The following is a 14,587-nucleotide window of genomic DNA, read 5'->3' as shown; positions in this document are numbered from 1 at the left end:
TGATGTGTGCACAAAGGTTCCTTGTGCACAATGGGTTAAGTCCTTAGGTTTTTTGGAAGTGCACAATTATTGTGCCCAGTGTCGTGTGAGTGCCAAGTGTATGTGACATGGTGCCATGATTACATGTTCGAAAAGGGTTTTGGACTATGTGGGAAGATGCTTTGGACTCTCTGAGAGAGTACCTACAAACAACCTAGGTAAACCAGCTCTACCCCTCTCCATGGGGAGCGCTTTATCCACTAACTAGGAGCCAAAATAAGCCGTAAAAGGAGGGTGAAGTGGTTACTTGTGGTTACCAATTTGTAGGGAAGACATGGACATTGGCATTGCATTTATCGTCATTCTTGGCAAAGGCTAGATGAGGGTGTTTTCTCATCGGTTGCTTCGTGTCGACCATGGTATCATCTTGTTGTGGGTGTTGATATACCAAACGGTGCCTTGCAATGGTGTCGACTTTGGGGTTGGTGTGTCGGCACGTCGATCTTCTTACCTGAGCGCTTGGAGCATTGGTGGGGGAATTGAGGACACCGATTGTTGGGTTTGTCGATGCTTTGAAATAGTCAACAAGGTGCATGGTTAGGTGCTATGCGGGCATGCTGATGGCGTGGTCAAGATGCCAGTGTGATGATGATGTTTGCTGGACGTATGGGAAAGGGTTGGTGAAAAGGTAAGGTTTTTGTTGGTGCGGCCGTAGGATAGATCTTACTCGCTCTTCCCTTCTACCAAGCTCTCAGCCACATACTAGCTCTCTCTTACATCATATATAAACATTCACACTAACCTCAATTCACAAGCCTAATTTCCAAGGGCGAAAGGTGAAATTCTCTAACATCAATTTACATGGTGCTACACACACACACACACACACACATACACGAAAGCAACACCGAACATTAACATAAGCTCTCTCTCATAAGGGATAAACCTCGCTTTCACTTTTCACCTTGAGAATCAAGCTCATGCACACCCCTTTAGGCTCTTTTTGCTCTTAACCACTCTTAGTTGGTTCAAGCAAGCTAAGACATCACCATATGCTCTGATGTAAAAGGCCCACAACCCCAATCTAACTCAATCTCTTGAAGTAAGTCGTACACATCCAGACCACATTCCCTCTTAATCCAAACCCAATTGGGTTTTATAACAATGAATTAACATCTTCCTGAGGAGAATTTGTTGCCACAATCACGCACCCCTTGAACTCTCTTGAGAGGGCTTTTGGTACCAAACTATCAAACCGATAGCAATTGCCCAAAATGGGCTTTATTGCTTACGTTTCCCTTGTTGCATGGTAGAAAGGATGGGCGACATGGGTGTCAGTTATGTGATGGAACACATGATTCAGGCTATCGCTAGCAAGCCGTCCACCACTATCCAAGATTGTGGAGACCATTGCTCCTTTATAAATGACAGGTAACATGGTATTCATTTTATCGCTCTCGAAGAACTATCTGAGCTTGTTCACGCGTACTTTTGGATGTCCCTTTATCTTTGTTATAGAAGGAGAGCACTCACACTGTGGCACGACTCACCCTCCTCCTCCTCTTCAAGTTTGGGTTGAGCCATGTGGGCTCTTAAATTCCCATTCATCAAGTTGGATAACTCTCTCCAAAGTAGAGAATTTCCTTGTAAAAGAAAACTCATCGTCGAGACTCAGACTTCCGAGGATGAGAAGATTGTGAGGCCTGCTATGTCCGTCGTGTGATATTCACGCTCACTTAGCTCGTATTCACTTGGAGGTGGGCTTGGACATACCAAAGTGTAGGGGATGTGCACTATTCCTTCCCTAAGAGGCAGTGCTTCTGAAGGGGTCAAAATGAAGCCATTACCTATCACATCAAAGAAAATATTGTGGTGACTATGATGACCCGTATGGAAGGCCAACTTTCACCTCCCCACTGAGTCCTCCTCCTTCACTGCATCTAGCAATGTGGAATCTAGTCGGCTTAGTTCTAAAGGTAGACGCTCTGGAACTAGCTCTTTTTGTGACCCCTTATAAAGGTTATGGTCTCGGGTCAAGGCCTTTGGTAGGCACTAAGGTCCCATCATTAATTATATGATTGGCTTTGGGATGGGGTCATAGATTAGCTCGAGCAGGCTCAATGATTCATACTCAACTACTTGCTCAAGTACTAATTCTAGTTCAGCCTGCACCTTCCTTACAAGCTCATTTCATTCATTGTATCTCCAACATGAAGTTGGGGTACTCCTGGAGTTTCTTTGGAAGGTTTGCGTAGTTAATGGGTTCGTTTTCTCTGAGAAGAGCTGGTTTGAACAGGAGATCACTTGTTGTCTCTGCGAGGGAGAGACAACTTGTTGTCTTTGTGAGGGAGGTAGCTTATGAGCTATCGTCTCTAAACCACTTTCAATGGTCACATCTCATCATTACCCTTGTTGTTGTGCCTAGTGTGACAAGTGATCATGCGTTGCGTTTTCACATGCTCTTCGAATTTTTCTTCTTCTGAACCTTTGATTCTTGTTCAGTAGCCTTTATAGAAGCTAATGTAGCCTTTTGGGCTCGTTAGCTTCAAGGTCAAAGCTTGAGCTTTCTACTTCTTCGTTGCCTTGGATGTTTCCTTGGCAATTGCCTTCAACTTGGTTTGGAGGCTTGTGATGATATTAAGGGGGAAATGTATGAATAAGTCCACCTTGTACACTTAACAAGTTATAAGTATAATAGTGCTAGGAACCCAAAGTGATTTTAGAAGTGAAATTCTTCTATGAAGGATTTGATTATTTGGGTCCCCAAGTATCAAAACTTAAACAGAGTACCATCAACTCCCAAGCATGAATGTATTCTCTAAAAGTTTAAATGATTTGGAAACCCAAGTAAGTATAATATAAGCAACTATATCTAAAAGTAGGATCATCACAAGAACCTACTTTTGCAGACACTAGCAAAACAAGGGAAACAAGAGGTAGTACCAACAAAAAGGAGTAGCACTACAAGAATTTGCTTGTTTTCCCCCTTCAACCTCTCGATAATAAGAACCCAAGTCAAAAAGTGACCTATTTAAGAGAGGCTCTCAAAATCTTCTATGTGTTTCAAATTTAAAGTCTTACATACTAACCAATAGGCACAACATGGAAAGCTTCTTTTAAGGGTAGCTAGACCCAACTATATAAACTTTCTATAAATTAAAAGCATCATGGGGCATCCCATATGCCATAGTCATTTTTTTCTTGCATCCTCCTCTACATCTAGTAAACTACAAAGGCAAGAAGTGAAAAAACCTTATTGCAATGTCAACCTGGCTACCACAGCACAAGTAAAATTTCAATAAGTAGCCATAAGAATCTATCCCTAAAATTGGGATATCATATGAACCTACTTAGTAGCATGGAAAAACAACAATTTTATTTTGGAGTACACAAGAAGCTTTGCCCAAAAATGGCAAAGTAAATAAGAACCTCCTTAGAGCACGTTTTTCACCAACAATAAGTGGTATAAAATGATTTTTTAACAAAGACCTTCATATATAAAAAAGATTTGAAGTTTTTGTAATTAGACATGAAACCTTCGCAAAGCTCAAAATAAGGCAATGTCATAAATAGAGGAATTGAATACATAATATATCTATATAGGCTCTAAGTCAAGAGAGTATTTAAAGATAATATAGGCAAATTCTTGCATTAGCTTTAAGGATGAAAAAAACCAAGCTTTCTAAAGTAAAAAGTCTAAATCGTTGGGTGCCATTGGATTAATTTAATGTGAAGGTCAAATTGGGTTGAATTGGGCATGTGGCTCAATGTGGGGGATTTCAATCATGTAATGAAAAGGCTGTAAGTTAGATATTACAAGAATATGTTTAATTTTTATTTTTTCACATTTCATTTACTTTTTTGTGATTATTTTCTAGTTTGGTTTTATTTATCTTGAGAAAGTTTAGTTTTAATGTGCTTTGGCTATTTAATAGAATTTTCTAGTTCCAAGCTATAACATGTACAATGGAGTTCAAAGTTACTACATTAAAACTCATCTAAGGTCTTCTTTGTTGTATTAATAAATTGTATTAGTGATTTGAAAAACTTGTGAGCTTATATGTCTCGTTAGAATATTTTAGAACTCATAGTAAATGGTTTGTGTTTGGTATCATTTATGTTCCATAAAAGACATTGTTTGTGTTGATAAGACTAATCGTTATTACATGAGGTATTGAATAACATATGAACATAATTAAGCTTGTGTACTGACCCAAACAATCATTTCATGATACCTTTACATGTAATTTGAGCTAAACTAGGTACATAATTATTGAAAGTCTAGAGAGAGAGACTTCTGAGCTAGTAAAGGACAGCAAGATATTCAAAGAAAGTACAACCAATCTTTAGTCTACAATGTTTTTGAAGATATTCAAGAAGGCTTCAAAAGATGTACTTCTCGGTCCTTAGCACATTATTTTAATCCAAATTGCTTTTAGATGTGGGAGAGAAAGCTTGCATTGAATTAGTCACAATGTAAATCTAAGAATCATCGAAATTGATGGAATAAATTGGTCCTTTACATAAAGGAGGTCATTAGGAGTAAACACAAACATTCAATAATCTACAATTAAACCTAAGGTTGCTAAGTACATGTATAAAGGGCAGTTAAGTGGGGGTATGAAGGCAGCCGGCTAGGGACGTCAAACCCAAGATGGGGAGGGGGGCATGCAACGAGGCTATGAAACCACTGTTTTGTGCGTCCCATTAGCGCCATAAAAGAACCCCACAGCTCCACCCAATTCATCTCTTGACTGCATTTCTCACCTCGATCTATATCTCTCTTTCTATGACCCTTAAGCTGCATTGCATTGACCTTCGTTTTTCTCTTGTAGCATTGCTCACCCCACCCTAACCAAAAGAGGGTCTCTCATTGTGTTAGAGAAAATGGGTTGCTTTTGCCGCCTTTCTTTTCTCTTACTGGCCCTCATTCTCTCCTGTGATGCCTTCCTTCATGTCTTCACCCAACAAACCACCCCTCTACACCCCTCCATTTCCATTTTTCCAAGCTTTTCTAACTTCATATCAAGCCAATTGGCTGGCAAAAAAGGCAGGATTAAGACAGTAATTGATTATTATTGGTCTATAAACAATGAGACATTGGAGGTCAGGAATGATGGTGGTGGTGGGGTGGTTGGGGCAAAGGAAGTAAGGGCATGCCCTACAAGCTGTTTTAGGCCCAACCCAGTGTGTGGGGTGAATGGGATAACATATTGGTGTGGTGAGGCAGATGCAAAGTGTGCAGAGGTGGAAGTTGATTTTGTGGGTTATTGCAACATTGCAAGCAAAGGAAGAGGGGTGCTAGCAGCCCAATCTCTTCTTCTCATCCACATGATTTGGCTTGTGTTGGCAGGCCTCCTTGTCCTCCTAGGCCTACCCTGACACCATTAATTTCATCAACCTATTGATTATTTTTTGTAAACCTTCTCATTATAGATATTCCTTAGCTTATTTTTTGAGCAGATTGGATTGAACAAGCATTGTTCTTTCTTTCTTTGTTTTTGGATAACACCCAGTTCTCTGCTACAGAAGAGGATGGGCCTTCACGTTGTTAGGATATAGACCATAGGAGTTTCATATGTACGATTAAAACCACCTCAGATAAGAGCGGGACTTTGTGCATTCAAGGCGCTCTCTCTCTCTCTCTCTCTCTCATACAATTAATTGAAAAATCCATTCAAATTTTGAATCGCCCCACAATTGTAAATGAAAAAATGACAATAATTTCAAAGATTTCATTGCTTTGATCATGCAAGCCTTTGGCTCCACAGTTGTCTCACAATTTTTTCCCCTTTCATGCTTTACATATCATAGATCACGTGCTATTTTTGGTTTCAGAGACTCTTTGGTTATTTCATCTCTCTCTCTCTCTCTCTCTCTCTCTCTCTCACACACACACACACACAGAGGGTGTAATCAATTTAAAAAGGTCATTTATTGAAGTGCACAATTTTGAAAGAAAAAATGACAATTGTTTCAAAGCTTCATTGCTTTGATCAGGCTTGGTAGCATTGCTTGGATTATGCATGGTAGCTTTTACATCCACTAAATCACTCAACAACAACATATCTGGCAACATAATAGATTGTGCCAAGTAATGACAATTCTAGGCCTTCTAGATTTGATTGCAATCAAGAATGTGAATTCTCAAGCTTGCCACTCCTTAATGATAAATGTGTAAGTGTAATTACTGATCAAATAATCAAGCATTGTAATATTGGGCATTTTTCGGTTTGACAACAAAAACTAACCATTACTCTGCAAGGAGAAAATTTCTTTTAACGCCATCTGAATTGGCATTGATTTGATATATAGATAGCATGCCAAATGTGCACTGCTAGCTCATACATGCAATTGCCTCACACTTCCCTTTCTTTAAGGGAGCTGAAATTTGAAACCCACTCTCTCTCTGTCCATGCAATTGCCTCACACTTCCCTTTCTTTAATTGAGCTGAAATTTGAAACCCACTCTCTCTCTCTCCATGATGAGTTTCCATGGACAATTTTTTGTCACTTTATTTTCCATTCCATGATGAGATATGCCATGGTTATTATTGTATCACTTTGGTCTCATAGGCCCATTGGGTCTCTCTCTCTCTCTCTCTCTCTCTCTCTCTCTCTCTCTCTCTATATATATATATATATATATATATATATATTATGGATCATACACGGTCCACTAGCTTAGCTATGACATTAACACTGCTCCTCCGTTCACCTCATCTCTCTCTCTTCTCTCTCTCTCACCATCAACTTTCCATGTCCCCTAGGCCCATGCGACTAGAATTAACACATACAACCACAAGCTCCCATGTAGTGTGTGTGTGTGTGTGTGTGTGTGTGAGAGAGAGAGAGAGAGAGAGAGAGAGAGAATCGTAGTAACTTCTACAGAAGGTTAGATCAACCTAAGAGACCAAAACAAATCATAAAGACCATGCTGGTTCTGAGCTTAATAAGTGGTCTAGCACACATAAACATCCTACTCATCAATTAACAGATTTGTGATGCCAACAAGCATCAAGTAGTCACCTTCACAAAAATTGTGTGTGTGTGTGTGTGTGTGTGTGTGTGAGAGAGAGAGAGAGAGAGAGAGAGAGAGAGAGAGAGAGTGCAAAGGTATGTAGTATATTGCGTCACATGTGGGACGTAGATGTGGCAGTCGGTAGTGCTTCAACACTCAAATCAATGTGTCAAGAAGACTCCACTCGCATATACAGATAGGCATCCTTCCCACATAATTCCTCAAAAAGAGGTAATTGCCTTGGTGGGCTCTAGATGCTCCTATCAAATGTTACATTCACATTTAGAGAGTGCCTTTCAAATACATGATGCAGAGCACTACTGAGAACAAGGAGAATGGACACAAAGAAAAGACTTAGCTTTTCTTCCTTCCCACATAATTCCTCAAAAAGAGGTAATTGCCTTCGTGGCCTCTAGATGCTCCTATCAAATGTTACATTCACATTTGCCTTTCAAACACATAATGCAGAGCACTACTGAGAACAAGGAGAAGGAAAACCAAAACAAAGAAAAGATTTAGCTTTAAGCATATCCTTTTCAACTTAATAATACTAGCGTATTTCTTGAAGTCCCAAATTACAAGCAGCAGCTTTAAGATGGCATTTATGTTCTGTCTCCAGAGTCCGTACATGGTAGCAATACTCACACATCACTTGTATATACTGCAGCATTTGTAGAGAGAGTTCAGGAGCATAAAATGGTTGGAAATTATTGTAACTGTTACCATTGCAGCTCATGCATTAACTGGTGTTCTACAACACCCTCATCTTGTAAACAAGCTCAATAATCACACGCCAAGATATACACTGTCCTTTGAGGTTGCAGTGTATCTTGTCCAGCCAAATAGAGCGTTGCACAAAGTACTGAAATCTCTGCTTATCAAAAATTTTGGATGTCTGCAGCACTATGCATCTCATGAATTGCTGAAAGTAGACCTCATATAGCCATATGCATCCCTACAGTTTGCCATTCTCTGCAAATATACTCCATGTGAATAGTGTGACAGGTGGTACCCTTAGTGTTTGAAAGTTTTATTTGCAAGGCCACACCACAACTTATGGTATCCTCCTATAGCTTGTTTGCAATCTTTCCTAACGCCTCCGTAACTTTTCCTAGAACATGCACCACACTGTCAGCATGCTCTTTTCGTTGGATTCTATCAAGATGGGAATTGTAACTCTGACTCTCCATATGGGTGGTCAAAATCTTGAAGTTCTTTTCAAGCAAAGTAAACAGTTCAGTCTTGAAATCATCCGTTTCCTCAGGGGAAGGACGCTTCCTCCTCTTTCGTGTGCCTGGTAATAGCGCAGGCTTCTCACAAGCATCCATCCCAAACGTTCCATCATCAAACTTCTCCTCATATACACCTACACAAAGAAAACACCCGAAATTCAAAATCTCTCTCACTCTCTCTCTCTCTCTCTCTCTCTCTCTCTCTCTCAGGCGACTCGGTAACACTGATGCATGGATTTGATGCCTGGAGTTATGTCAGGTCCTTGCATAGGTGCCACCGTAACGTGCATCAATCTATGCATCTTGAGTTCTACATTCTGCTCTTATTATTTTATGTAGCGAAGCCTTGGGTAGCTTGGCCGGTGGGCTACTGTGTTCTGGGAGGTCACTTTGGCCATGAGTCGCTTCGAACGTGTGTATAGCCTGCATAACCGGGCTAGGCCAGGCCCATGAACAGAAGCATCACACAGTTGTTTTATTCTAGATATTTATTTTAAATACTTTTTATCGTACTTCAGAACAGGAGTTGTTCTTAACAGGAGTTGTTCTTTTTTTGTTGGAGAAAAATAATAGTTTTCTTAAATTTGACCTCTTATTATCTCGATTCATGAATTGAAATGTACTAGTCAGTCTTCAAATAATGTTAGGCATGTTTTTGATACTCTCCACAGTAGTTGTTGGAGAAAAATAATAGTTTTCTTAAATTTGACCTCTTATTATCTCGATTCATGAATTTGTACTAGTCAGTCTTCAAATAATGTTAGGCATGTTTTTGATACTCTCCACAATGCCATATATTTGAAACTCTTTTTCAATTTCTTATTTAGATAGTTAAGCAGAAGCTTTTTGGTAGGACCCCGTATGAGAGAGCCTAACATTCTGGAAGCATATGAGAGAGAGAGAGAGAGAGAGAGAGAGAGAAGATCACGTCAAGAAGAGTAGCAGATTAAGCAATTCAAGGCTTTATAGCACCCCTCCGTTTTAAAGAAAAGTTTAGTTTTCAATAGATCTTTCTTTGTTTTGAGAGGGTTTTTCGCAACGGATTATTTAGCCTGTCACTCTATTCAACGCGTTGCCCCCAGCGTTGGCACTTCAAACTCCCGACCACTCGGCTAGATGGCCAGGGATAGATCAAGTAAGACGCTTTGAAAATATTTCAAATTTGTAATATACGTTACTTTTATTGCTGTAGGCACTTCAAAATCGAATCATTTCCCCCAATGGTTTTATGCATTAGAGATCCAAGTCGCCATGGATCAGGACCTCATGTACGCATCCTTGATCATTTGTTCTCAGATGTAGAACTATCACGTCATATACTTGATATTTGGAGATCTCATGATTTCTCACGCGCCTTGTAACTATTTGGTTCTCCTAGCTCTATTTCACATGATGAAACCCGTGCCCGGACACGAGACCGGTGGAAGAAGACATGGGGACAGGGTCCATAAGGTTTGATTAAGAAAAGGCACCATTCTTGGTCAAAAAGCAGGAAAAAGTTAAAAGTCAAACAAGGTTGACCACGAGCCAAGGGCACCATTGGAAAGAGACTGAGCCGGACCAAAAAGCTAAATGGCGCTTTCTCAAAAAGCAATGCCTTAAAGCCAGAAAAGCAAAGCACCAAAAGTTGAGTAATATTTTATTAATAAAAGTAAAAAGAGCAAAAGCAAAGGCAAAAAGAAAAAAAAGAGAAAGCATAAAAACGCAAAGCAAAAGCATGGACAGGCTGTCCTTTTCAAGTATAAAAAGGCTTGAACCTCTCTTGTAGCATCATGAAGGAGATCGTGGAGTGTGTGTGCGCATCATTATCATCATGGAGAGCTTCTTCTTCGCCATCAACACCTTCTCCAACTCGCTTTTCTGATGTACGGTTAGCCCTACACTAGTATAGGCATATGCATGGGCGATATGGACACATGTACGGACAGAAATTTCAAAAACCCTAAATTTTTTTTCAAAAACCCTAAAATTGCTCAAAAAAACCCTAAAAATTGCTTTTTGGATGTTATTATCGCCCAAAAACCATTAAAACAGGTTTTATATCAGTTTTCTTGCCAGAAAGAGCTTTTCCATTTTTTTTCTTCATCGACAAGATTGTAGGACTTGTGGAGATTACTCATGGGAACCTGGACTACTTGAACTTGGATATGGAACATAGAGCTTGGACATGGAGCATAGACATGGAGAACTTGGACATAGAGCTTGAGCATGGAACTTGGACATAAACATGGAACTTAGACATATAACTTGGACATGGATCTGGATTTCTCGTGAAGAAACTTTCTTGGGGTGACAGAGCCATGTCCAGAGCAGAGGGAGACCAAGGGCATGAAGGGAATAACTATGAGGCGATTGCAGGACTTTAGGACGGAAACCAGGGTCATAAGAAGAGTATCATGACTTTCGGCAGTTCAAACAGTTTCTCCAAGATGAATAATTCCTAGCTTGGAGAGCTAGGAAAGCAAAGGACCAAAGGACTCAAATGTTTGAAGATTTCATAAAGGATCGAGTCGCTGAAGCCAAAGGAGGTGAAGTTGCTAAAGCCTATCTTCGGGCCAAAGGAGTCACCATTGTAGGAGGATCTAGAGCTACCCGTTCTATTTATCATGGAGAAGACAAGGAAGCTACTCCTAGGCCTACTCTTTCAGATGCAATTTCCTCAGGACAGGTAAGAGAAAGGAAGACAAAGAAGCATACTGACTACAACTCAAGCTTTGGAAAGCTACTTTTATTGGCCTTGTATGAGAGAACATTTAGTTATATGTTCGAGAATGTTTGGTTTATCAAAAGGACAAGTTTGACCAACAAAAGCTAGCAGGATTATTGCACCCATTGAATGTTCTATGGGAGAGTATTGCTATGGATTTTATCTTTGGATTGCCAAAGTCAAGGAATGATATATGGACCTTTCAGATTACCAAGAAGATCGTCGGTTGGACCTTTCAGATCATTGCAAGACACAATGCCTTCCACGACAGTTGATAAAAACTATGTACACGGTTACCCCCAGAGGAGCTTATATTGAAGGATCCATCAGGGATGGAAAAGCCAGAATAGATGTTTCTTTCTATGAGAAAAAGACGAAAGACAAAAGTCAAAAAGTCTCTTGGACTTCGAGAATTATTCGCTATTGGATGCGAAATGGATACCAGGGAAGTACTTCAAGGACTATCGAGATATACTTCAAGCTTATGAGAAACTGGTTGGTCCAGGATGTATTTGAAGTATAGATATGGATGTCTTGTGATCAAGACAAATTCACGAGAGAGGGATTGTGCCTCTATCCCTTTTCATTGTAAATATATTGGACTAGAATTGATCATTATTCTGCTTATAATGGTTACTTGGACATGCTCTAGTGGGTGGCAACGATGCCAGAAGGAGCCATATTTGTATATGGAAGGCAACGATGCCAGAACCAGATTTGTATATGGAAGGCAATGATGCCAGATGACCCATTGGACAGCAATGATGCCAAATATATTGGACTTCACAGTCGGGCGGTTATTGCGACCAGATGGTCCAGATGACTGTATTGGATTTCATAATCGGGCGGTCAATGCGACCAGATGGTCCAGATGATGACTGTATTGGATTTCATAGTCGGGCAGTCATTGCGACCAAATGGCCCAGATGACTATATTGGATTTCGCAATCGGGCAGTCATTGCGACCAGATGGCCCAGATGACTGTATTGGATTTCGCAGTCGGACGGTCATTGCGACCAGATGGTCCAGATGACTATTGATGAACTCTTGGGCGGTCCCAATGACCAAATGGCCTTGAGGAAAAGTCTGAGCAGTCCTAGTGACTAGATGGCTCAGCACGGTTTTGATGAAACCAGACAAGACAATCCATGAACAGAAGGATCATTACTTTGTGTGATGTATGTCTGAATTTCTTTGACTTTGTGTGCTGTTTTGGATGCATGGACAATGCTTGTATTTATGGCATGTAAAGGATCCAGACTACCTAGCCAGCACCTGGAATACCCAGTCGACGCGAATGATGCATACTTGTTTGTTGACTAGCTTGTGTCTAGTTTTTGTAGGAGGTATGTACGTAGTTATTATATCTAGCACATATGACAGGCCATGAAGATATACCATCAAGAACAAGGACATCGGTCAAAGAAAAGACATTGAGATGTTGCCAGATGAGTAGATGAGAGGCAACGATGCCAGATGACCCATTGGATGGCAACGATGCCAGATATATTGGACTTCGCAGTCGGGCGGTCATTGCGACCAAATGGCCCAGATGACTGAATTGGATGGATGGCAACAATGCCAGATATATTGGACTTCGCAGTCAGGCGGTCATTGCGACCAAATGGCCCAGATGACTGTATTGGATTTCATAGTCGAGCGGTCATTGCAACCAGATGGCCCAGATGACTGTATTGGATTTCGCAGTCGAGCGGTCATTGCAACCAGATGGCCCAGATGACTGTATTGGATTTCGCAGTCGAGCGGTCATTGCAACCAGATGGCCCAGATGACTGTATTGGATTTCGCAGTCGGGTGGTCAATGCAACCAGATGGCCCAGATGACTGTATTGGATTTCGTAGTCGGGCAGTCATTGTGACCAGATGGCCCAGATGACTGTATTGGATTTCGCAGTCGGGCGGTCATTGCGACCAGATGACCCAGATGACTATTGATGAACTCTTGGGCGGTCCCAGGGACCAGATGGCCTTGAGGAAAAGTCTGAGCGATCCTAGTGACCAAATGGCTCAGCACAGCTTCGATGAAACCAGAGAGGACAATCCATGAATAGAAGGATCATTACTTATGCATTGTATACTGATGTATGTCTGAATTTCTACTTTGTGTGCTGTTCTGGATGCATGGACAGAGCTTGGATTTATGGAATGTGATAGTCCATTGGACTCTAGACTACCTGGCCAGTACCTGGAATACCCAGTAGGCGTGAATGATGCATACTTGTTTGTTGACTAGCTTGTGTCTAGTTTTTGCAAGAGGTAAGTACGCATTTATTATATCTAACACATATCACAGTCCATGAAGATGTACCATCAAGAACAAGGACATCGGTCAAAGAAAAGACATTGAGATGTTGCCAGATGAGCAGATGACACCATGGATATGGGAAAAGACCAAATGCACAAGCTCACCAGATGGGACTAGTACCTTGAAATATATGGATGTACTTGATGTACCTTGACACATATGGATGTACTTGATGTACCAAGGACATACGGATGTAATTGGAAGATATGGACATGCTTGGAACACTTGCGGTTCGCAGTTGAGAACAACTGTGATATAAGAGGGAGGGAATGTAACTATTTGGTCCTCCTAGCTCTATTTCACATGATGAAACCCGTGCCCGGACACCAGACAAGTGGAAGAAGACATGGGGACAGGGTCCATAAGGATTGATTAAGAAAAAGCACCATCTTTGGTCAAAAAGCAAGAAAAAGCAAAAAGTCAAACAAGGTTGATTACGAGCCAAGGGCTCCATTAGAAAGTGGAGACTGAGCTGGACCAAAAAGCTAAAAGGCGCTTTCTCAAAAAGCAAGGCCTTAAAGCCAAAAAAGCAAAGCACCAAAAGTTGAGTAATATTTTATTAATAAAAGTAAAAAGAGCAAAAGCAAAGCATAAAAAGGCAAAGCAAAAGCATGGACAAGCTTTTGGCAAAAAGCAGAGCCCTTTTCAAGTATAAAAAGGCTTGAACCTCTCTTGTAGCATCATGAAGGAGATCGTGGAGAGACGTCATTATGATCATGGAGAGCTAATCAACACCTTCTCCAACTTGCTTTTCCAATGTACGGTTAGCCCTATACTTCTCTGGGCATATGCATGGGCGATATGGACGTGTGTACGGAGCTGTGCGGACAGAAATTTCAAAAACCCTAAAAATTTCAAAAACCCTAAAATTGCTCCGAAAACCCTAAAAACTACTTTTTGGATGTTTTTATCGCCCAAAAACTATTAAGACAAGTTTTATATTAGTTTTCTTGCCAAAAAGAGCTTTTCCATGGTTTTCTTCATCGACAAGGTTGTAGGAGTTGTGGAGGTTTACTCATGGGAACTTGGACTACTTGAACTTGGATATGGGACATGGAGCATAGACATGGAGAACTTGGACATAGAGCTTGAGCATGGAACTTAGACATATAACTTGGACATGGATCTGGACTAGGTTTTGGATTTGATTTGGACTTGGAACTTGGACTTGGATTCGTTGGATTTGGATTTGGTACTAGCCCGGTGAGAGATACTTGTGGGTCATCCCCGTGGTATGCACAGCATCAAAAATCTCCTGCCTCGACATCGATTTGGATATCCTACATCGTCATATCTGTTTGTTTTGTATTCATTGATTGTA

The 14,587-nt window shown here is 40.7% G+C and overlaps 1 protein-coding gene across 1 annotated transcript in view; it reads right to left on the bottom strand.

The window, feature by feature from the left end:
• Nucleotides 1–7,494: 7,494 nt before the first annotated feature.
• LOC147623062 (trihelix transcription factor ASR3-like) overlaps nucleotides 7,495–14,587 on the bottom strand; it is a 60,348-nt gene continuing 53,255 nt past the window's right edge. Inside the window, exon 2 of the mRNA XM_086821098.1 lies at nucleotides 7,495–8,366. Within this exon, the coding sequence (XP_086677224.1) occupies nucleotides 8,068–8,366 (299 nt within the window). The 3' untranslated portion in view covers nucleotides 7,495–8,067. The remainder of the gene's footprint in view (nucleotides 8,367–14,587) is intronic.

This window comes from Cibotium barometz, chromosome 27, assembly GCF_041138505.1.
Source record: "Cibotium barometz isolate CiBa-2024 chromosome 27, ASM4113850v1, whole genome shotgun sequence".
NCBI classification, from domain to species: Eukaryota; Viridiplantae; Streptophyta; class Polypodiopsida; order Cyatheales; family Cibotiaceae; genus Cibotium; species Cibotium barometz.
This window is presented reverse-complemented; position numbering and strand designations above follow the sequence as displayed.